Source organism: Thunnus albacares, chromosome 11, assembly GCF_914725855.1.
Source record: "Thunnus albacares chromosome 11, fThuAlb1.1, whole genome shotgun sequence".
NCBI lineage: Eukaryota > Metazoa > Chordata > Actinopteri > Scombriformes > Scombridae > Thunnus > Thunnus albacares.
This window is the reverse complement of record NC_058116.1, coordinates 12,240,360-12,263,042: the sequence shown is the minus strand read 5'-3', so window position 1 is coordinate 12,263,042 and position 22,683 is coordinate 12,240,360. Positions and strand designations below refer to the sequence as shown.

Below are 22,683 nucleotides of genomic sequence, written 5' to 3'. Positions count from 1 at the left end.
TTTTCTGTGTGTTTATCACTATGAGCAACACCTTTCATACAACTAGTCATGTTGCTTTAAATAAAAGACTTGAAGGCTTTTTCCACCAGTGTTTTTTGTACTCAGGAGGATACTTAATAACATATAAAAATAGCCAATGAGATTGTTTCTTAAAATATATATTTAAACGTAATCCTGTGCTGATGATTGGTGTATGACTGGTAGTGTCATCCTGTTGATGATGAGAGACCAGATGACCTCGTGCAAAGGACAGTCAAGGGCAGCATGATGTGTCATCTGCTGATATACTGGTTGTGCTGTGACTAGTTTGCCCCTTTGGAGTGGCCCTGTTTAATAATGGAGTTGATGGTTACAGTTTCCATATCAGCACACTGAGTGTCACCTCTGTGAAGTCAATATTCAGTGACATTGGAGCTGTTAAGTCATTTGAAACGGTTTCCCTTTTTCCTTATCGGAAATGATGGTGCGATGAAAAGACTAATAACTTGGAAAGAGTCACAGTTTGTGAGCAGGCAAAAGGTTTTCATTTCCTCATCTTACGTCAGTAATGTGATGTATTCCTTTTTGAGATGGGATGTTATGAAAGGAAATAATGCAGGAAGGAATCGCTCAACATTGTGACCAACTCAATATCCATTATGGGTTTTTGTTGTTGTTGTCGTTTTTGTGCACTTAACATGTACATTATGAAATCATTTCATTTAAAGTTTTATATAATATCAACTTATAATATCAACTCAACAAAGACTTCTCTAAAAGTGTGAAAACACAGGTGTTAGTGTTCATGTCACTATAAACAATATTTCTCAGTGTTGTGGTAATTATTAGGACATTAAGATTTTAGAAGACTTCATATGGAAACAGAATAATTAAAAGAAATTAAAGGCTTATTAAAGATATTTCCATTGCCCATAAGGAGTAAAGGAAACCAAATAACAAAAAAAGCTAATTAAGCTAATTTCAGATGTTTAGAAAGAGAAATAAATTAATTTGACAAAGTCTCCAAAAATCTGTTTGGCCCAAGAGAAAAAATATCTTGATTGAAAATAAATTTGATGAAATCAGTTAAATGTGGTTCAGCTAATCACCTGATGACAGTAAGTCATAATAAAATGTAATGCATTTCAGTGGAGCATAGGAACGCTGTGAAGGCATTAAATTGAGCTTGAATGAAATAACGCTCTACAAACTGAACGCAGCATGGCCCTTTAAATTCTACTGAACCCAATGTCCTTATGAGGAACTGAATATATCGTACATGTTTAAGAGAACAGTTGTACTGTTTGTGTACACAGTGTAACACACACACACACACACACACACCCACACACACACACACACACACACACACACACACACTGCATGTGTCTCTGCAGCGTGTGTTAGTACTGCCTCCCTCTGGTTTCTTTGTTGTGTTACTACACATAGTGACAACAGACCAGGGGTCGTGTTCACAAACATACTGAGGATATTCTCACAGAGCTCCTAACTTAGTCTACATCTAGCAAGGAGTCCGAGCTGAGGAGTGATTTAGTAAATTTCTCAGACAACTCTGAGCAAGGAAGGAACAGAAACTTTTACCTTAGTGAGGAGGTCTGGTTGACATCAGTGCTAGGTATGACTCATTTATTTTAAATGTGTGATTGGTTGATAAAAAAGCACTCTTAGTGATAATTTGCATAAGATGAACTGTGAAATTTATCGGCCTAATCATAGAGTTGAGTCTCTAAGACAACATCTCTGATGAATAAATTGTAAGTCATACTTTAAAAGTAGCATATGAAATGTTGAACATAGGTCTACTTGTGTAGTAGCCTATTCACATGCTGATAGTTGTTATATTTGTTTTCTTATGTGTATTTACCATAGTGGTCATTTTAGTAATTAATCTATTTGATATTAACTGGGGGAAAATGGTTCAGCTTTCATCAATTTCTTTGATTGCTGGCCAGTCTATATAAGTAGCTGTGTTGGTTGGCATGTATATATTTTTTTCCAGCTGCCAGCAGATTCAAAATTTTTCCAGTTCCCAAATATCTTAAGTGTTGTGATCACTTTCAGTTCTGGCATTATAGCATTAGTGCATTGGGTGGGAGATGTGAGCGCATCTCTAATGAGATCAACCACAAACATTATCCCTGCACCATCTAATCTGTAGCGTTTCATTAACTCACTGTCATTCAGCATTTGGCGAATATTTCTCCTTCCTCTTTGTCTTTCCGCCATTTTCTCCTCTGCTTAAGAAACTCTTAAGCCTCTTAAAAGTCCTTCTCCCTACTCCTAACAGCTTTTCACCTTAGGAGTTCTCTTAAGGGCTAAGATGCTTTGTGAATAATTTACCTTTACCAGGATCTAGTCTTAACTGTGAGGGGAAATTCTTAGAAAACATCATGATTATAAGAACTTTCTTACAATTTCGTCACCTGGAGAAACCCTTTGTATGAGGAAGCTTTATGAACACGGCCCCTGATGAGGATCAGGTGATTCATGATTTACTAATTATAAATGTTTTCTGCAACAACTTTAGAGGATTGTGGTATCGAAACTATGGTTTGCAAGACTGTCAAAAAGGAACTTCTGCACAGTGTCAGCACCGCGTTTGTTAGAGATACAACCTTTTGAACACGGACCTTCGTCAAATATATTCATGGCCATATTCATGGTGTGCATTATACACACTATCAGTTAGATTTAGAGTGGTTTGAAATTTGAGCCACTAGGTGGAGGCATTTATCCACCTGTCTGTGCTGACCTGAAGAAAAGCTGCAACCTGCTAAAATGTGGCAACATCTCTGCTTCCTCACATAATATTTTGGTTTGGGGCTCTGCTGCAAACTTTCCAGGTAATCCATAAAAAGATAAGAATGGTAGCTCTCTAAAAATATCTACAGAAAACAAGGAGAAGCCGAAAACTGTAATGCACAATACTTTATATTAATAGATGTTTCAGTTTATTTTATTTACCAATCTATTGTTTTAAAGCAAATTATTATAAATACTCAACTTGCACCATCCTTCCTTCAGCATGAACATTCACTGTTAACCTTGGAAAAAATATATCCAGTTTTCCTAGCATTTTCAACTGCATCTCATGGTCTTCCTCTGTGGATCGATGTTCAGAAGTTGTCATAGAGATGGTTCAACTGCCATCACTTAACCTAAGTATGGAAAATTGGTCTTGTGATAACAGGTGGTTGTATATGTGGGGGACGTTACATGAATCCGTATGCAAACACCAGACCAACCCCAGTCAAAGTCATCGATCAGGAGTCAGCACATGACTGGAAAAAGATCAAGGACGCCGTTCACTTCTGACACCAAACTCCACCTGGAAAAAGCTAGTAAGTGGACTTAATGTTATGACTTTTTTTGTCAGATCCTTCTTGGCTTCACTATAGCCATTAGAGCTACAAGTACACAGCATTTAAAACAATAACATTTAACCTAACTTAACCAGCATTATTAATGATTAATGCCATTAAAATAATTAGAATTAAATTACATTCAGTAGGTGGAAATCAAGACTGTACAGATTAAGTATGAGGCAGCCCTTTTCTATGTTTTTCTTATTGTCAACAAATTCTATGAAAAGACCAAAACTAACAATGCATTAGTCCATCTTTCAATACAATCCAACTAACCCTTCTCTGTCTGCCCCAAGATGTACAGAATATCATAAATATATTCTTTCATTTTTATAAAAGGCTCTGTAATTTCCTAAAATAGCTGGGCACTGTAGTTTTTTGCAAATTTAACTCAAACAGGAGTAAATAGTGCATTTAACGGGGACTAATTTCAGCTGCAGATTAATACAAATTTAGGGCTCCAGTGAGTTTTTACAGCAGACTCAAAATAATATATATAATATATTAATACTACATAATATTGCTTATGTGGAAACAAAGTCAAAGAATCACCTCCACAGATGGGACAACAACATATGTAGCCCCAAAACCACTGAAAACAAACATGACTTAGACTAAATCGCAGGTGCTCATGTGCTGCCTCAACAGGCGGTATCGTCCACGTCTTAAACAGGAAATGAAGTCACAGGAAATCACAGAGACGCGTCATCCGACAGTGAGCATTCAGATGACGAGTGATCCTCCCTCTCGTGTGTTGTGATGTAGTTGAGGAGGTCGATCGCTGTCACAACAGCAAACACCATCTGCCTCTGGCAAGCTGACCCATCAGCCTTATCTAGAGAGAGACAGTAGACTGCAGTTATACTGACTTTATGGACTATAGCAGAAAACTGAAAAGAGATGAGCAGGATAAACATTGACTAAAGAACATTTCAAACACTGTTGTGGTTCTTTTTACCTTACTGAAGAACACCAGTATGTAGGTCACTGATAAGATGCAGTGAAATATTGGCAGTCTCTTGCGTATATAAAATAAAGCATGTTTGCTAGAAAGATGCACAACTCAACATTGAACTCTTTATTTTTAATAGATATTAAAGAGAGAAAGGATGCAAGCGAGTTATAGAGAGACAATGGAGTTCCTGTTCAAAACAGAGGACTTCAATTGAGTTACCATGACAAAAATTAAAAATCTGTCAGTGCACTTTCAAGTAGGAAGTTGGTCATAATTGTCCCAAAATTCTTCATGAAGTGTGTAGTAAATCTAGTGCTTCCTAATCTAAATCTAAATCTAAATTTTATCTACTTTTTAAAACTGAAAAAAACAATCTCATCTCCTCTGGGAGTTTGTTTTTGGACTGTAACTAAACAGTAGGAAATTATTTCCTTCAACTTAAGATTTTTAGCAACATGGACATGCAGCTACAACAGCAATGATTTGTGTCTCTTACAATCAAAAATACATTTATTGCATCTCCAGTGTCTTCTACTAGAAATATGATTACATCATTATTATTATTAAAATATTTGTGTTTTTCAGCACCAATAAGGATACATCATGGAGGAGAGCATGGAAGGTAGGGCCGAAACTATTTTCATTCGATTAATAATCGTTTGTCATTTTTTTAAGCAACATTGTCAAATGTGATTGTTACTTTTCTTTTCTTTTCTTATGCAATAGTAAATTGAACATCGTTGGGTTTTAGTTAGTCGGATAAAAGAAGCAAATGAAGATGTCATCTTGGGCTCCTGGAAACTGTGACTTTTCTGGCACTTTTCACTATTTTATAGCCCAAACTACTCTCATTTCCACTCACCCCTCTGTTATCTAATATCAAATAAAGGCAAAAATGCCACAGAAAATGGTATAAAGAATAATACAAAAAATTAGGTATCTTACACCAGGTATGATCATAAACCACAAGGGCAAAGTGGTCCATTTCAAGGATATGGGACAGCTTCCCCAGGTGGTCTGTCAGGAGCACCTGAGAGCACAAGTGTAAGGGGATTAGTGCACAAATATGTTAACTTTATATGCATATCATGTCCAGTATGCAATCCTGTCATCCATGTGACCATACACTCATGTTTGTGCTCACAAACTGACCTGTTTGAAATGCTTGCAGAGCACCTTGCTGACAGCATCTGAGGGTTTGACCTTCCCAGACAACACAGAGGACAGAATGTTCCCCAGTGTCACCATTCCCTGGATCCCACTGTGCAAACACACACACACACACACACACAGAGGTGACAAATACAAGGGGAAATTACAAGTCAGAACTGAACTTGGTCATATTGCATGATTTTTCTCAATAAATTGAAGGTTGTGTATATAATGGGAGAAAACCAGATTAAAATAAAGTTGGTCTGAAGTGTCTATGACAAGAAAACACTGAAATCCTCACTTGGCTATTTGGTATGCACTTTTGAGACAGTCCCTAACTTCAGTTTTTGTTTACTGTCACGGCATGCACACTTCAATATCAGATAATGTGGTAAAAATAACATCTGTGGAGCATCAGTCAAACTCCTGCACTGCCCAACATTTCACACACATACACAGAGGGAGAGTGAGGTAAGATGAGCCAGTGGGTAAGTTGACCCACCTCCTGTATGTAGGCAAGTGTGCATGTTTTGTCATGTGGCCATAAATTCAGGAAGCACCCATCATGTCTATCTCACTGTGATGGAGAGAAGCACATGAGAGAAGTAGTAAAACCATGTGAATCACTTAGCTAAATATTAGCCTGAATTGCTAAGCTATGCCATTTTTCCCAAAATGGTGTTATGGGGCAAAGTGAGCCACAGGTTATGGGGTAAATTAAACTGTGGTTCAACAGTTCAATGCAAAAGCTATCATGCCAAGAACCTACAAGAGAAAATCCAACTGACATTCAACACCCTATGAAGAGATGGAGAGAGCAGCAGATCCATCATATCAGTGGCAAAAGACAGAAATATTGACATGTCTTAAAAAGAAAGTATGGAAAATTGGTCTTGTGATAACAGGTGGTTGTATATGTGGGGGACGTTGCATGAATCCGTATGCAAACACCAGACCAACCCCAGTCAAAGTCATCGATCAGGAGTCAGCACATGACTGGAAAAGGATCAAGGATGCAACCTTTATGAACGCATTGTTGAATAGTTGTTGTTGGTTGTTAAAAGGTCTTAAAAAGTCAGATGGTCAGTTTACCCCCAACATGGCTCAACTTACCCCTAACCTGGGGCAAGTTGATTTTCAGGCCCCTTTGTCATAGATGTATTCTTACAATTCCATTTGATAGGAGACACCCTTCTTCATCCTCTTCTCTCATTTTGCCTTACCTTGAGGGCTGCATACATAAAAACTAGCTAATCCCACTCATATACATACACATAAAACATATGAAAACTGATGAAAAACTTTTGAGGATTTGAGCGCTGAATGTCTAAATATCTAAGTACACCATTTTGGCAAATATGTATCATGAAAAGTCATTTGCTTTTGCGTTCCTGCTTTGGATACCAGCAGTTCATATTTGCACTGTACACACAATCACTTGGACGAGTCCAATATTAAAGAGAAAATATGAATATTACTGCCAAAGTTTAGATGCTATTTGCATCTGTTCATATCCAAAAAATGTATTGATTTACATCCTTAAATACAAATATTTCTGAAGACATGTACCCTGACTCATCAACGACTGGGGCCTGGTCAACTGCTTTCTCCTTCAGGATCTCAATGGTTTTCTGACAAGACACAGATGGTAAGATGGTGAGGGGGGCCGACAGATGTAGACACTGGACAGTCAGGTTGTACCACCTTACAGAGAGAGAGTGAGACAAATGTGTTATTTAACATCTGTGGTTTGGATTAGCTGCCTGATTATGTAGAGTAGCTGACCCTCTTACCAGGGTTTGAAATCCATGGGAGGCTCCGGGCTGAGGAAGCCCTTCTCATACATCCACTGGTCACTCAGGAACTTTGACCTTGAGGCAAAATGACCAGCAATGAGTGTGAACAGATAACAAAGCAAAGTCAGCCTGGTTTCAGACACATTTCACCATCCTGAGGGTTCTGATAAGGCTTGAACCTGAAATTCATCAAGTTTGTGTTATTTGTGGATTTAGCAAAATTTGGAGAAAGTTTTGAGCATTGTGTTCTCACACAAAGGTAAAGTGGTGTGTCTGTTGATTTGTTAAGCAGTTGCTTGCTGCTTTTTGTTCTGATTATTTTAGGATTTGCTTTATCAGTTGAGGAGAGCTTTTAAGACTTTGTGCATGTCATGTCCTGGTGGGCAAGGGGTTTAAGATGCTGACGGTGAAATTGCAACATCCATGGCTCGATGGGGACATTTGGTGCTTGTCATCTGCTTGTCACCTCTACACTGAATGTTATCAAAAGAAAGGAGTTTTTCTGTTTGTGGGTGTCTGTGTGTCATGAATAACATTAGCATTGCCTCTTGTTTAAATATTTAATCTCACTTCATCATGGTGGATAGTCAGATTATAGCAGTAAACTACCCTGTGAGCAGACGAGACTCATTGCACTGTATCAATGAGAGTATCCGTCATCGTGACCTCTATCTCTTACATGTAGTTGCGGACAGAGTCGGCCAGGATGACCACACAGCGCTGGCCCTCCTCAAGCTGCTGAGCCATCTTCACTGCTGCTGCCATGACTGAGCCGGAGCTGCCGCCTGCAGTAAAAAAAGGCAAATAATGAAATACATAGTTAGAGGGAACTAACAAAAAAGGATGTTCAAAACCTCCACACAACAATGCAGTAAAATTTACCTGGGAAACCAATCCCATCAAGGGTATCAGTGACATGAACTTACCACACAGGAGACCCTCCTCTCTGATGAGTTTGCGTGACATGATAAACGTCTCCTTATCAGTTGATTTATACCACATGTCAATAAGCTGCATGGAATTGTAAGAGAGAGGGAAACAGGAGTAAGTAAGTTATAAGAGTAAGTAAGCGACATTTGCATGCACAGATGTACACGTGCACAAACACACTCACAGATCTGTCCAGCACTGTGGGGATAAAGTCATATCCGATGCCCTCCACTTCATACGAAATCTTGTTTTCATTCTGATCCGAGTTGTCTGATCCAATCAAAACGGAGCCCTCAGGGTCCACAGCAACTATCTAAAACAAACAAGACAACAGTGTTAAGACTACCAGGCTCAGTAGTGTTTGTATAAGCAGGAAATACGTGCATGGGTCCACTGGTTTAATCATAAAAGTCCAGCATATGATGTTAAGACTTTGCAGCATTACCAGGCTCAGTAGTGTTTGTATAAGCAGGAAATACGTGCATGGGTCCACTGGTTTAATCGTAAAAGTCCAGCATATGTAGTCTGGGTAGTTAAGAGGAAGCACTAGTACTATATGAGTTGTTGTTGAATTAAAAACCTTTCTACCTTATGTCAAAAAGACTGTATCCAAACAACAGTAACCTCATCTGCACATCACGTCATCCACACAAAGCTCTCAAATCATGGCCATAGATTTAGTGAAATAAAATTCATTCAAAGAGGTTCTTAATCACAACAGATTGTGTTCCTTGCCTTGATATTGGGGCACTTCTCCTTCAACTTTCGAGCAACACCAGTGAGTGTACCACCTGTGCCAGCTCCAGTCACCAACATGTCCAGTTTACCTGAAAGAAAAGGCACATTTTCCTTTCTGATCTGCAAAATGACATTTGTTATTGGGTAACAGCAAATAGTCATGCAGAGTATGTTTGCTGAATTCTTTTCACAGAGCAAGTGTGAAAACTTCTGAATATTATTAAAGTAATATTTCTGTGGTGCACAGACATTCATGTCTCCCTCTGGATGAATTGTAATAACTTTGATGGTTCTCTTACTTTTCATCTAGTGCCATCATCAGATCAAAATTTTAATTTGTTGTCAATGACCAGATACCTGCAAGACTAATGATAGTTCAATCAGCCTCAGCTGTACTTGTACTTGTGTTAAGTGCTAATTAGCGAATGTGAGTATCACGGGGTGAACATGGTAAACATTATACCTGCTAAACATCAGCACGTTAGCATTGTCATTGTGGCCATGTTAGCATTTATTCACAAATTTAGCATTTAGCTCAAAGCACTACTGTGCCTAAGCATAACATTACTGTAGATAGCTCAGTCTTACGTTTTTACGATTACGATGCAACTATATTATACGACTTTCATCAAATTATCCAACTAATAAATAAGTTCAAAGTTCAAGTATTTTTGTCACTCAACCGCACATGAATTAATAAAAGTGATATAAACATCGTCTACAGGGTCCAGTGCAATTCAAACATACATATGAGCAAAAAAACAACACACAATGAATATATATCTAAAAAAACAAATACAGAACTCTGTGTCCCTGAGTAGTAAACTAAATTAAAACATAGTAGATAAAAAAAACTTAGAAGGCAGGTCCCTATTGCACATTCTGTATATAATATATTTATATAAGTTGCAAACATGTTGGTTATGGCTGATTACAATATAAACCGATCAGTTTTAACTTTGGTCATCTGTTCTACATTTACAAAGAAGACACAAAAATATTAAAGCTTCCTTACATTTTACCTGACGCACATATTCAGCCAGACTGTCAACTTTGATTACAAACAGAAATAATATCTATCAATCTATAGACATGCTGTTCCATTAACTAAAGGCATCACATTAAACAAGAAAAATACACCCTCATCCATGGGTGGGGTGCATGGTTAAAAATAAAAAAAAGCCTTTAATGAATATGGGCTAGTACACTTTAACAATGCACCAATTTGTATCAGCATGTGCTGGTTTTGAAAAGATTGTTTCCTCTTAAAAATAATTTATTTTTCCCTCCAAGAAAATGTAAACTGCCAGCCTTGTTAAAACTCCCCAATGAAATCATAAAACGATATCCAATATGCTGGACTAAAGAGCCAGAACAACAAAAGGACATCACTAAGGTACAACATACTGTATGGACTGCACTGTGTATCAAAGAATACACTTAAAATTGATTTTTATCTTTCAGTTCTTCCAAAAGCAACAACAACAAAACAGAATCTTAAGCACAAACCGTCACACTGCTCCAATATCTCCTCAGCTGTAGTGTCATAGTGAGCCAGGGGGTTGCTGGCGTTACGATATTGGTCGAGGATGTGCGAGTTGGGGATCTCATTCTTTAGACGCCACGCCACACCCACATGGGATTCTGGTGAATCAAAAGCTGCAGAAGTAGGAGTACGCACTATTTCTGCTCCGAGAGCTCTCAACACATTCACCTGGAACATCAGAGTTGAATTAGCCAAATGCATCAGATAGAACTGATAAAGTCGTGATCATTGAAAGAGCTGCTTACCTTCTCCAAGCTCATCTTCTCAGGTATGGTGATAATGCAGCGGTAGCCTTTCACTGCAGCAGTCAAAGCAAGGCCAATACCTGCAGGCAGCCAGAGGAGGTTTTGCCTGTTGTTTGCTTCTACAACTTTCTTAATATGAAATCAATGTTTTCTTCACATCTTGCATGTTTGTCTTCTGTACAATAAAGGTACCTGTGTTGCCAGAGGTGGGCTCAATGATAGTGTCTCCTGGTTTGAGGATCCCAGCTCTCTCAGCGTCTTCCACCATCCGCAGGGCGATCCTGTCCTTCACGCTGCCTCCTGCATTGAAGAACTCACACTTGGCCACTAAACACAATCACATGTAAGAAAATATTGTGTCACTGAGTGTGTTGAAGTTTGACTCAAACTCTCAAAAGTCTCAAAAGATCATGTGATGGATGTGAAATAAATTCATTACTTTATTTTATTTTCAAATATTGAGACTTAACCACTCTGCAAGATAAAAATCCATTGAATTAACATTGTGTGAAAAGGTTGCTTCCGTCTGTTTTGACTCGACCCATTTCCCAATATTAACATTTTTTTGTTAATTAAATAATTAATTTCAGTGAATCTGGTTATAATCAGGCTACACAAATAACAGAGCAGAAATTTTTTTTACTTTGTGTAGTTTAATTTCTGTTAAAATGTCAGAAAATGGTGAAAAATGTCGATCACTGTTTCCCAAAACCTGAGATGACATCCTAAAATGTTCGTGTTTTGTCCCGACCAACAGTCCACAACCCAAAGGTATCCAGTTTGTTATCATAGAGGACTAAAGAAACCAGAAAATATTCACATTCAAGAAGCTGGAACCAGAGAATTTTGGCTTTTTTATTTTAAGAAAAAAAAAATTTCTTTAAAAAAAAATGACTCAAAATGATTAATAGATTACCAAAATAGCTGGCGATTAGTTTTCAGACAATAATCTGGTCCTGAATACCACAAAAACCAAGGAGATCGTTGTGGACTTTAGGAGATCTAGGAAGACCACACACCCACCTCTCCACATAAATGGTGAGGAGGTGGAGAGTGTCAACGACATCAAATTCCTGGGAATCCATATAACAAAAGATCTCTCATAGTCCCATAACACCTCCCACCTGGTGAAGAAATCTCAACAGAGGCTTTTCTTCCTAAGAAAACTCAAACTGGCCAAACTTCCCCCTCAGCTCCTTATAAACTTTTACAGAAACACCACAGAGAGTATCCTCTGCTACTGTGCTATGGTGGGTGTGGTATGCCAGCTGTACCGCCGAGAACTGGAAGGACTTGGTCTGGGTGGTAAAAACGATACAGAAGATTGTGGGAACTGTGCTCCCAAACTTGGGCACAGTGTATGCTAGCTGTCCACACAAGACGGCTAGCAACATCAGTAAGAACCCAACCCACCCAGGTCTGTTTGTCCCCTTGTCATCAGGGAAGAGATACAGAGTCATCAAAGCCTGAACAAACAGACTGAAGAACAGCTTTTTCCTCAGAGCTGTAGCCTCCATCACCCCCCATCCTCCTATATCTAAATATTACCCCACCTCCACTGCTGCTAATGCACTCAAACACTTTATTACATACATCTAACTTGTTGTGCAACACCTTTTTATTATTTATTATCTATTATCTTGTTCTCTTGTTTTTATCTTGTTCTCTACTGCTACTGGTCACTGAGTTACCAAACGTAATTTCATTGTGTGCCTACAATGACAATAAAGTGTCTTATGTCTTTCTGTTGATTGACTAATCGATTAATCGCCTAATTGTTTCAGCTCTAATTGAGTCATCTAAGCAGCACGTGGCTGGTTTCTGTCACATTGTGGAGGGAAGGGTAAAACTGTTCTGCAAACTACAGTGAATGACATTCTGTTAAAGTTGGTGCACTCATGGCTGTGCCCGCACATAAATCATTATCAGCAGTAACAGAGAATCTTATATTAATGTATCAGTCCAGCTCAGCCTATAGTAACCTGAACAGATGTAGGATACAGTTAGGCAGAGCTGAGAAGGTAAAAGAATAGAGTCTCTTGTTTTTAACTGCTCAGGATTTGTGTTTTGTTTCATTAAAGTCCTCCTCCACTCCAAAATTTGTTTTGGGACAGGCATGTACAACCATGATTTTGTTATGTCACTAGTTTAGAAGCCAATCATGGTCCAAAATGCAAATTACAGGAATATGATGTGGGGACCTGAAGCCACCACTTTTGAAATGAAAAACATTTGCATATTTGTTGATTCTGGATTTTTTAACGAGGGAGTCATTTTAACGAGGAATTTAACTTTTTTTATGGAATAACCACATCTAAAACAAATTATTCAAAGCAGAGTATTTGTATATGTCTTAAAACATGTCTGGAGGGGGTCAATAATATTTTTGTTGATAGACAACACCTTTTTTGCACATACCGTACTCTGGTCTGTTTACAGATCTGCTTCTTTAACATTTCACACACATCCACTGCACTTTATATGGGATGGCAGCACTGAACACTAAAGTTTATCTAATCAGCATGCTACATTTATATAATCCTTTTTCACAGAAGACATTTTGAGGTCAAATGAATGATATCTGAATTCAGGTTGGCTCACTGTCACAATGTCATGGTTAATTAGGATTATTAGTAACACTAACTGTGTTTCCTACAATGACAAATCAAAATGACTGCTGTGAAAAAGGCCTTTAAACTGTCTACACTGGACTTCGCTTTACAACACCAGTCAACCAGACCAGTGCAAATCAGATTATGGAGGATGACTGAACTGAACTAATGTTGGACATCATATTTGTGGAGTGTGGGGTTGTCCAAAGGTCCTCTCACCCACACCTGCCAACTACTACTCATCTGGGATGGCTACAATTAAATCTGGAGTGAACTACAGAGTAATCCCTGTCACGTGAAAACCATTTACGTATCGAAACAAGATCCTTTGTCTAATTAAGCCATGAGAACAAACCAGAGCTTCACTTTCATCAGTTCACAGGAGTGTAAAATGACATTTCTTAGGAGGCTTAAACTGATGGTTTTGGCAGGTTTCATCCTCAGTGAACCCAAAAACCTCACCAGGCTGCCAATACAAAACAGTGCAGCTGAGGAAGTATGCTGTACTGCATTAAAAATAAATGCTTTTCATTCTTTTCAAACTCAAAGACAAACGCCTTTTTCTCTTAATGATTTCCAGATTCTGAGCAGTTCACCAGGTGTCACCCTATAGTCACAACTCTCTTCCTCATTTTGGTTTTAATTGTGGCTGTGTTTTACTCTATTGGCTATAAGAACAACAGGTCTTTCTTTTTCACCTCAACACCCATGGGAAACCAATACCTCAGACAAAACCCCAACAGTCACACGGTGGGGAACATAAGGCCACGAGCTACATGATACCTGAATGTTCCCTTCTTAACAGGTAAGCAGGGAGCCAATAGGGACACTGTGGTATCAACGGTCCTTAAGAAAAGCAGTGGCGGCTCTTCCGCTTGCACGTATCAAATTAATGTGTTTGTCTGCATGCCTTATTCCCTGAAAGAAGCCTTGTTTTTCTGATGGTATGCCAGCTAAGACTACCAATCAAATCAAGCCAGCACTTTTTCCCCCACTCTCAAATTTCTTGCTGTTCCAAGAAGGAGAACAATAAGGCTGTTTTTCAGAGACAGGAAAACAACATTTTACTGTCCCGTCCTGTTCATCTTCTTTGGCTATGTGCGTTATAAGTATGCAGACAAATTTACATGACCGAGGCAACCAGTCACACCTCCGAACAACCTGTAATAACTCTTACAGGTTGTTCCAGGTAACAAACATGAATACAGGGTAGATAGATAGATAGATTCATAGACAGTGGTTTTAAAATTAAAGTGTTTTGTAAAAAGATTTTGTATAACTATAAGCAAAAACATTCCTCTTGCAACTGATTAATAAGTACAGCATCAACTTCTCATTTCTTTTTTGGATGTTTTTGACCTTTTCACAACTTATAAGTGTATTATCACTACAGCATTGCACTTGCATTGATTGGTTATTACTATACCATAAATGGAAAGCTGTCTTCAGGTGTCAGACCAAAATAATTGTACACCATTTTATGTTAAAATAATTTTGTGTAAAGAGTTAGTTGTGCAAATATTTGCATTTTTCTGTCATTGATACACAAGCACATGTGGGTGAGTCATATGTTAGCTTTGCAAGGACCACATGAAAGTTTTTACTCACAAATCTCACACTTGAGTCCAAACTCCTGAGGGATTTTGTTCAGACGAACCAGAGGTGTGTCCCCAATTTTCCCGAGGATGTTGGGGAGGATTCTGGGGGTCTTGATGCTGAGATGGACAGAAGAGAAAATACCCATGAAAAAGTCACCAGCTGTGGTGTGTAAATGCAGCATTCTTCACATGCTCACCTTTACCTGATCACAGTTTTAAAAGAGTGTGAACCTATCCTTTAATAATGATATTTGAGTGAGCCGTGAGAGCACCAAGGCCTTATAGGTCTTTTTCGAGTGATACGTTTTGATTTGTCATAGCACAAAAAACATGGCTGTAATTAATAACACCAAGGTGTATTTCATTTTGGTGAGTCAGCTCCAGGGTCCCGGACTATGGATGCCGGTTCACTGAAACACTTAATGAAACTAGTTACAGCTGTGCTTTTCCAATGACAGGTCAAAATATCAACTATGAAAAAGGTCTTTAGTACATACTGGCACAGGAATGACTCGCTATCACACCTTAATTAAGACATAGCTAATGTTGCCTCTCCACCTATGACATGCAAGAAATTTTAACATCCTAAATACACTGATCATGGGCAATAAAATACACTGCTTATGTAAACTGATGTGTGCATATACCATTGCTATTGGGTACAAGCAAAGGGAATTTTGTCTAAACCCATCCCAACAGAGCAGTATGAAGAAGATGTAGCACGACCATGCATGTAGCATGAACAGCACAGTTGTTACTGAAAAGAGTTTTGTTACATGCTTTTCTTACTCTTTAGTCCTGCTTCCAGCGTTAATTAATCCCAACAAAGACTGATTTAGTTTGAGAGTTTTCATTATTATGAGTCTTACCTTGCTGGGTGGCTGTGAGGTGACTCTGAAACAGGTGCTCCCAGCCTCCAGGTACATCTGCTGGGCAAATCAGGTCGGATCCAGTTCCTCTCATCAGCAGCCTCTTCTCTGTTCTCCAGCTCACTCTCACTGTTTTCCCCACTCTCACAGGGTGATTCATCCTGAACCTTGAGACAGTCCTGTTCTCTATTTACAGATAACTTGTGACCATGAGTGATAGTTATGGCGTCTCCATCAACATGAGTCTCACTGGAAGACTTTTGACCCAGAGCGACATCTGCATTTATCAGGTTAGCTGCATGTGGGTAAAGAGTAGGAACACCTTCCGAAGCTGCATTACCAGAAACAGAAGGCATGGCTCACCTAGAGAGAGATGGGACAGATATTACAATCACACATGCACATAAACACAGCCTTCAGATTTTAATGAATAAACAGCAATCTGCTTGAATCTGGCTAAAGATTACACGCATTAAAGTGTTTTTGGTCTGGTCAAGAAGTGAATGAAATTTCCACAGATTTCAGAAAATAATATAGACAGCATCAAAATGGCCTTTTACACTTATCTGGTTGTATATAACTTTTCCTGTTGGTTAAAATCTGACTGAAATAACATTTAGTCATCCAGTTTTGTATTCAAATAATAATTATTTTAAATTTAGTGACAATAGTTTTTTATCATTAAAATGAAGAAAAAAGGTATTTGGGGAAATATCAGAAATACACATTTTCTGTCTTGGCAGCTGGAGGAGTGTGTCACTGTCTGCGTTTGATTGACATTAGCTGGCAGGCTGCCAGAGTGCTGATGTTACACTGTACAAAACAAGAGACAAAGGAAACAAACTTGTGCTGTGGCCTACATGACATGGGCAGATAGCAGGCTATTAGCAGTGGTATTGAAGAGGAGGAACCACACCAGCATCTGACCAGACCGAAGTGACATTTGCAGCAAATTAGCTAACTAGCCTGTTAACTGATGTTAGTGGTGCACTTTCCCCCAATGAATGTTTGTTTGGTGGCTCGTTCAACAAGATAAGGTGCAGGACAAGACGTGTATTCATGTTTGTAAGTTAGATGAGAAGGAGACTTTAGCAGGAAAGCTAATGTGAGTTGTTGTTCAGAGTCTGTGTTGTGTAGCAGGATGCTATCAGGCTCAGTGTGACCGTCTGCTCTGCCTATGATGGCAGATATGATACACTTTCTGCAAATATGGTTCAAATTAAGCGATTGCCCAATTTTACATTTTTTTCTCAAAGGAGAACACATGACAATTATCAGATCAGATATGTATGCTGAAGCACACAAAAAGCATGCAGTTTCAGTTGGACTTAAAAAAGAGAAAAAATCAAAAGAAAGAGGAAAAAACATGTTGCAGTTAAAGCTGCATTGATTGAAGTTTTGGCCACTTTGGGGCAATGTAAACATTGACACATTATCACCCTCTAAAGCAGTTATTGCAACAGTGTAATTAAACAATTATCTATTTACACATCCAACAGACAAGGAGCAACATTAGTATTAATTTGCAGTCATGTTTCTGTCAAACTGAGCACAAGAACTCTCCTTTTACCTCAGTTTTGGTCTTCATTGATTCCTATTAAAAACATTGATGGTTCCTGGAGGATGAACCCTATAATGACTTTTCATCTAGCGCCACCATGATGATGATATTTGTGGTTTTGAGCAAAATGTCTCAACAACTATTGGATGGATTGCCATGAAATTTGGTACAAACATCCATGTTCCTTTAGAATTAATTGCAATATCTTTGGTGATCCCTTGACTTTTTATCTAACACCATCATCAGGTAAAAACTTTCAGCTGGTCCAATAATTTGGTTTATGACCAGATACCTGCAAAATAAATGCCATTCCCATCAGTCTCACATGTATGGCAGTTTGTGTTTAGTGCTAATTTGCAAATGCTAACATGCTAAAAAGTTCAACTAAATTGCTGATAAACATCAGGATGTTAACATTGTCATTATGAGCATGTTAGCATGCTGACATTAGCATTTAGCTCAAGATATCATTAAGTACAGCCTCACTGAGCCACTAACATGGCTGCAGACTCTTGTTGACTCTGCAGAGTTTTGGATATGAATGGAAGGCCAGCAGGCTTGTTTTAACAGGTTTTTCCTGGTGAACTGTATGATGAGTGTCAAGGTACCAGGCCTTCAAGACATGACTTTGACTGTACAGCACAGTGTTCATAAACTGTAGCAGTTGTCCCATATCTGGTGGGAAATGATGTCGCCATAAACGCAAATATACTGCAGCTCTGTTTGATGAGTCAAGTAATAATTAAGAAACACCAAAAAACTAAAAGAGCAACATAGTGGTTGGTATTAACACAAACTTTTGTTGGATTACAGCAATTACAAGCAGACATCTTGCCAACCAAATAGTCCTAACAGATGTCACAGAGGGATGTGTCCTCCAACAGATACCCTGTACCTAGCAGATCCCTCAGATCCTCTGCAGCTGGACTCCTTGTTGTCCCAAGGATTTCAACAAAAACACATGGGGAGACAGCTTTTAGTCTCTGGAACAATCTGGCTGAGGATCTGAGGGACTCCACCTCTATGGACATTTTTAAGATAAACCTCTTAGTTTCTTTTTAGCCTGGCTTTTACTGAATTTGTTGTGCCTTTGCTCACCTCTGTTTGTTTGCTTTTGTCGCATTGTCTTTCGGTCATGTGAAGCACATTTGTCTACAACCACTGTATTAAATGTGCTATAAACATAAAGATTGATTGATTGATTACAGCTCATTAGTGTTGATTAAAAAACTTTGTTTTCATGGGAGAATCATTCAAATGCTCAAATGTCACTGGAGCACTCAGACAGACAACATAACAAGGACTCATTAATGTCATAAAGGTTGGTTCTGATTGGTTGACATAAAATACATTAAATTAACTGTATGTACTATTATCCCTGACATGGTGATTTTTTTAAATCATCTTGCTTATTGATAGTGTCGTGGAGCTCTACAGGAGATATAAGCCACATGCCAATAAAGGCCAAATCATTATTCAATAATCAATTAATGATCATTTATGCCAAACAAAAAGTCATCTGGTGAAATTCACGCACACTTTTTATTTCTCTGATGTTTTCACATCACAAACGATAAACAACAGCATTAAACAAACTGGTAACAAACCGTGGCCAGTAACAAACTGGCCAGAGTTTCACACATTGACCATACACAGTCCAGCCGTATGCTAGGTTTTGACCTAGTCTTCTTATTTGTCTTGTGTCCCGCAGACTAACTTTAATAAAAATAAGTATCTGCTCGACATGTCAAGAGACTATTATGATAATGCTGTCAGGATCATAAGTAGACCTACTGCTAAAGATACATTAAACACATTGATTCAAGTACAGTGGTTTTAAATGCAAGACTACAGCTGTTTTGTTTTTGCACTGGATTTGTTATCATAAGTTATATTCAAGACGAAGTGAAACAAAGTGATCATTCATAAAAGTATGGATAAAATAATACATTTAAAAAATAATAATAATCCGTCATTAACATATTTCGATAATTACGGTAACTTATCCGGTAATTAGTTTTAGTTTCGTTTTGGTTTTGGTGATTTCATTTAGGTTATGCATTTATTATAACATCAGGCGAACATCTTCTGTGTCAATTATCAGTTTAATGATAATTTTTTATTTTACATTAATTCGCAAATTGAATGCACTATTTCAACTGCGACATTAATGAAGAAAAAAATCCGGATGTTTCGTCACAGTAACCTGATAACTGATGAAATAAAAAATGATGCAATAACTGCGGAACATAACACATATCCATCTGAGGATGCTGTGGCATTTAATCCTGACTGGTAAGTCAAACGGTTACTTTAAAAAAATATATGCTACATGTAGATCAAGAACAACAGTGTCTGTGCAGCCCAGTGATGCAGGTGCTGAATCACTATTAATAAACATGCTAAATGCTTTTCATTGTCGTGCACTCACCTGTACGTCAGCCAGCGTCTAGTCAACAGCAGCTGCTAAGGTCAAAGACTGACTGAGCCTCCTACCAGCAGACACAGACCGGAACAATCCACATCCACAAACCCTCCCTGCACTGATGGACGTGGGGCAGTTTCTACTCTTTATTTTCATACCTTCACTCTCCAATCAGCACTCACTGACTCACACAACCACTAACCAGTTAAACACCAGTGTGGGAAGAATATTTCAGCTTCTTTACTGAAGTGAAAAATAGCAACACCACTGTGTATAAATAGTCATTTACATGTAAAAATCCTGCATTCACAATTTAATTAAACACAAAATATTATCAGCAAAGTGTAATTAAAGTATAAAAAGTACTGGATTATTATTACTGATGCATTTTTATGTAGCCGGTGGAGGTGCAGCTAATGTAAGAACAATTTATTTGATTCATTCTTGGCACTTTCTTACATTATGTTTTCTATTGCTGGTTCCTTGTTTTATAGTGGGAGAAATGGGCAGCACCTCTGATAGGACCACTGAGCAGCAGAGCTCAAGAGGAAACAGGATGCATGATTTCTGTTTGCTTGAGTGTGAGGAAAAAATAAACCACAAGAAAAATGGAAGATTATCTGTACAGACATCAGACTTGCATCAGTGGCTTATTGATTTCAAATTTGTTAGATTTGGATTATGGACAAATAGCCACTGCAGGTAGTTTAATCTATTACATCATATTTTAAACTGATCGTATGTTTTACATGTAAATTCTTAATCTGTATAGTAACTATAGTTGTTAGATAAATGCAGTGGAGTGTGAAGTACAATGTTTCCGGCTGAAATTCAGTGTGGTGGAAGTATTAAGTAACTCAAAATCATGCAGTACTTGTGTAAATGTGTTTCATAACTGTAAATCGCAAGTCACCATCTCTTAACAGCACAAAACATCCAAGTTTTAAATGTAAGCTTCTGTAGATATTCTCCTGCACACAATAACATCTGGGAACATTTTTATCTTACAGTTTCTCAGTTAGTAGTTTTTTCCTATAAAAATCCTCCATTAAAAACACAAATACAGTTATTGTACAGTTTGTCACAGGATTAGTGTAGTTCCTCAAGTAGCAATTGTGCAGTGACTTCCTGAACACAAACTATATGGAACCAAATCATGGCCGACCTTCCTCTTTACAGTTTTCTGGCCTTTGATACGTGGTGGAAACCTCCCAAAACGTCTGTCTCAGAGAGAAATGTTCTGGATAGATAAGGTAAATGCAATGCTCCCCCATGGTCTAAATAACTTCTTTACCTTTAAACCTTTTATTTAATGTCTAGTGTTGAATTGTCTTTTAAAAAGCTCCTAACTTGGCCTCGCTGGTTTCGGATATTACTATCAATGCAGAACTAGTAGCTGAGTGTTGTTTTGTTTGTGGGTGGGTGTGGATGTGGAGGGCCTCCTCTCAGGTGTAACTGTTGATTAGTGATAATGTGTCATTTTTAGTGAGGTCACTACTGTCACACACACACGATGTTTTAGACTACGATTCATCTAAAACACCTATACATGAGGTGATTTGATGTTCTTTCACTATGGAGTGTCGCCTCCTTTCCTCTCTTGTTCTAGAGAACATGACATTAGTGCATATTTTATATAGTGGACAAGGAAGAACAAAGAAATTCAGTTAGAAATAATCAAATAATCTGCAAATTTGCAACGTCAGAGCAGGCCAACACTAATAATAGAGCTGTGGTTAAAATGCAATAAGGAGGAAACTGTCCCTGTTATCAGCTGTGTGTCAAACGGAAGGCTGGTAATTATAGAGACTATTAGGCCAGAAGAACAACTGTATGATACTGAAAACCACTTTACTTATGAGAATTAGACAAAATTTACAGACTCATGTAGCTACAATCTTCAAACACACAATGAATGTCCTGCAGGCAAAGGGAATATTTCATTAGCCACATGCACTAATTAGGCGGTTACAATCAATAAGCTCTTTATCACAGTTTATTGGAGATTTATTGTAACTTAATTGGTTTTATGAACCCTTCAGACTTTCTAAATAATAGCTAAATGGTCTCTCAGTTAATTCAGAGTCATTTAGGGCTGTTAATAATAATTTGACATATTTATATTCATGTATTTGAATGACATGCATTTTAATGCTTTATTTACTGCATTATTTTTTTGTTTTTAGATTTATTATATTGTGTATTAATGTGTATTTAATCATCATATCAAAGGGAGAATTGTTCCATTTCTCTTGTTCATCTCTATGAGAGATGAAATCTTGTATCACAGGAGGCATTATGAAAAAAAGTCCCTTCAGGAAAAACTGTGGCTGCAGAGATAATCCATGCTTGTTCACTGGAGGTAAACAAGAAAATGACGCAGTTTTGTGATATAACTACATGGCCAGTCAGATTTTCAAAAGTGCTAAGACCAACAGAAATGTATCTTTGCACTGTTTTCTGTTTTAAGTAACTATGAGGTTGAAGACCAGCAATGTCATTAGTTTAGTTTGATTTATTAGCACAAAGGAAGTGATAAAAACAAAAGTATATAAAAACAAACATAGCAAGGATTGTGCAGGAGAGATAAGAAACCCCAAAGGGCTTATAGTAAACCTCCCCTCTAGGACTTACAATTTATTCTAACACCATGGATATTTCTTTCCTTAACAACCATTGTTATCTGTATCAGGCAATATTATCAGACTGTTCATTTGAAAAAGTTACCTCAGCGCACTCAAAGGAGTTGGAAAAATAACAGATTACATGTTAGGTGTAACAATCATTGTGTCCATTTACCTCTTGCTGTTCTCCATGTGACTGAACAGGAGTAAGTAGCTCTAATATCAGAAAGCATTGACATCCTAACTTTGAGATTTATGCCATGTAAT

At 38.0% G+C, this 22,683-nt stretch overlaps 1 protein-coding gene and 1 long non-coding RNA gene across 3 annotated transcripts; one reads left to right on the top strand and one right to left on the bottom strand.

Moving 5' to 3' along the window:
- Window positions 1-2,927: 2,927 nt before the first annotated feature.
- cbsb (cystathionine beta-synthase b) lies at window positions 2,928-20,094 on the bottom strand. Of its 2 annotated transcripts, XM_044365631.1 has the most exons (15): window positions 19,799-20,093; window positions 15,807-16,169; window positions 14,948-15,054; window positions 10,920-11,054; window positions 10,728-10,807; window positions 10,446-10,650; window positions 8,934-9,025; window positions 8,383-8,511; window positions 8,195-8,279; window positions 7,948-8,053; window positions 7,266-7,343; window positions 7,042-7,176; window positions 5,473-5,581; window positions 5,266-5,350; window positions 2,928-4,200 (listed from the first exon to the last, which is right to left on the bottom strand). In XM_044365631.1, exons 2-15 carry the CDS (start codon window positions 16,160-16,162, stop codon window positions 4,058-4,060), a joined length of 1,845 nt encoding a protein of 614 aa, XP_044221566.1. In that variant the 5' UTR covers window positions 16,163-16,169; window positions 19,799-20,093; the 3' UTR covers window positions 2,928-4,057. The 2 variants fall into 2 exon arrangements, with proteins under 2 accessions (XP_044221566.1, XP_044221567.1); XM_044365632.1 differs by lacking the exons at window positions 2,928-4,200; window positions 5,266-5,350 and having other exon boundaries at window positions 5,571-6,049; window positions 19,799-20,094.
- Window positions 19,460-22,613, top strand: LOC122992074. The gene is made up of 3 exons (XR_006405983.1): window positions 19,460-19,662; window positions 20,287-20,494; window positions 20,972-22,613. It is a non-coding gene; the product is annotated as an uncharacterized LOC122992074 (long non-coding RNA).
- The last annotated feature ends 70 nt before the right edge of the window (window positions 22,614-22,683 follow it).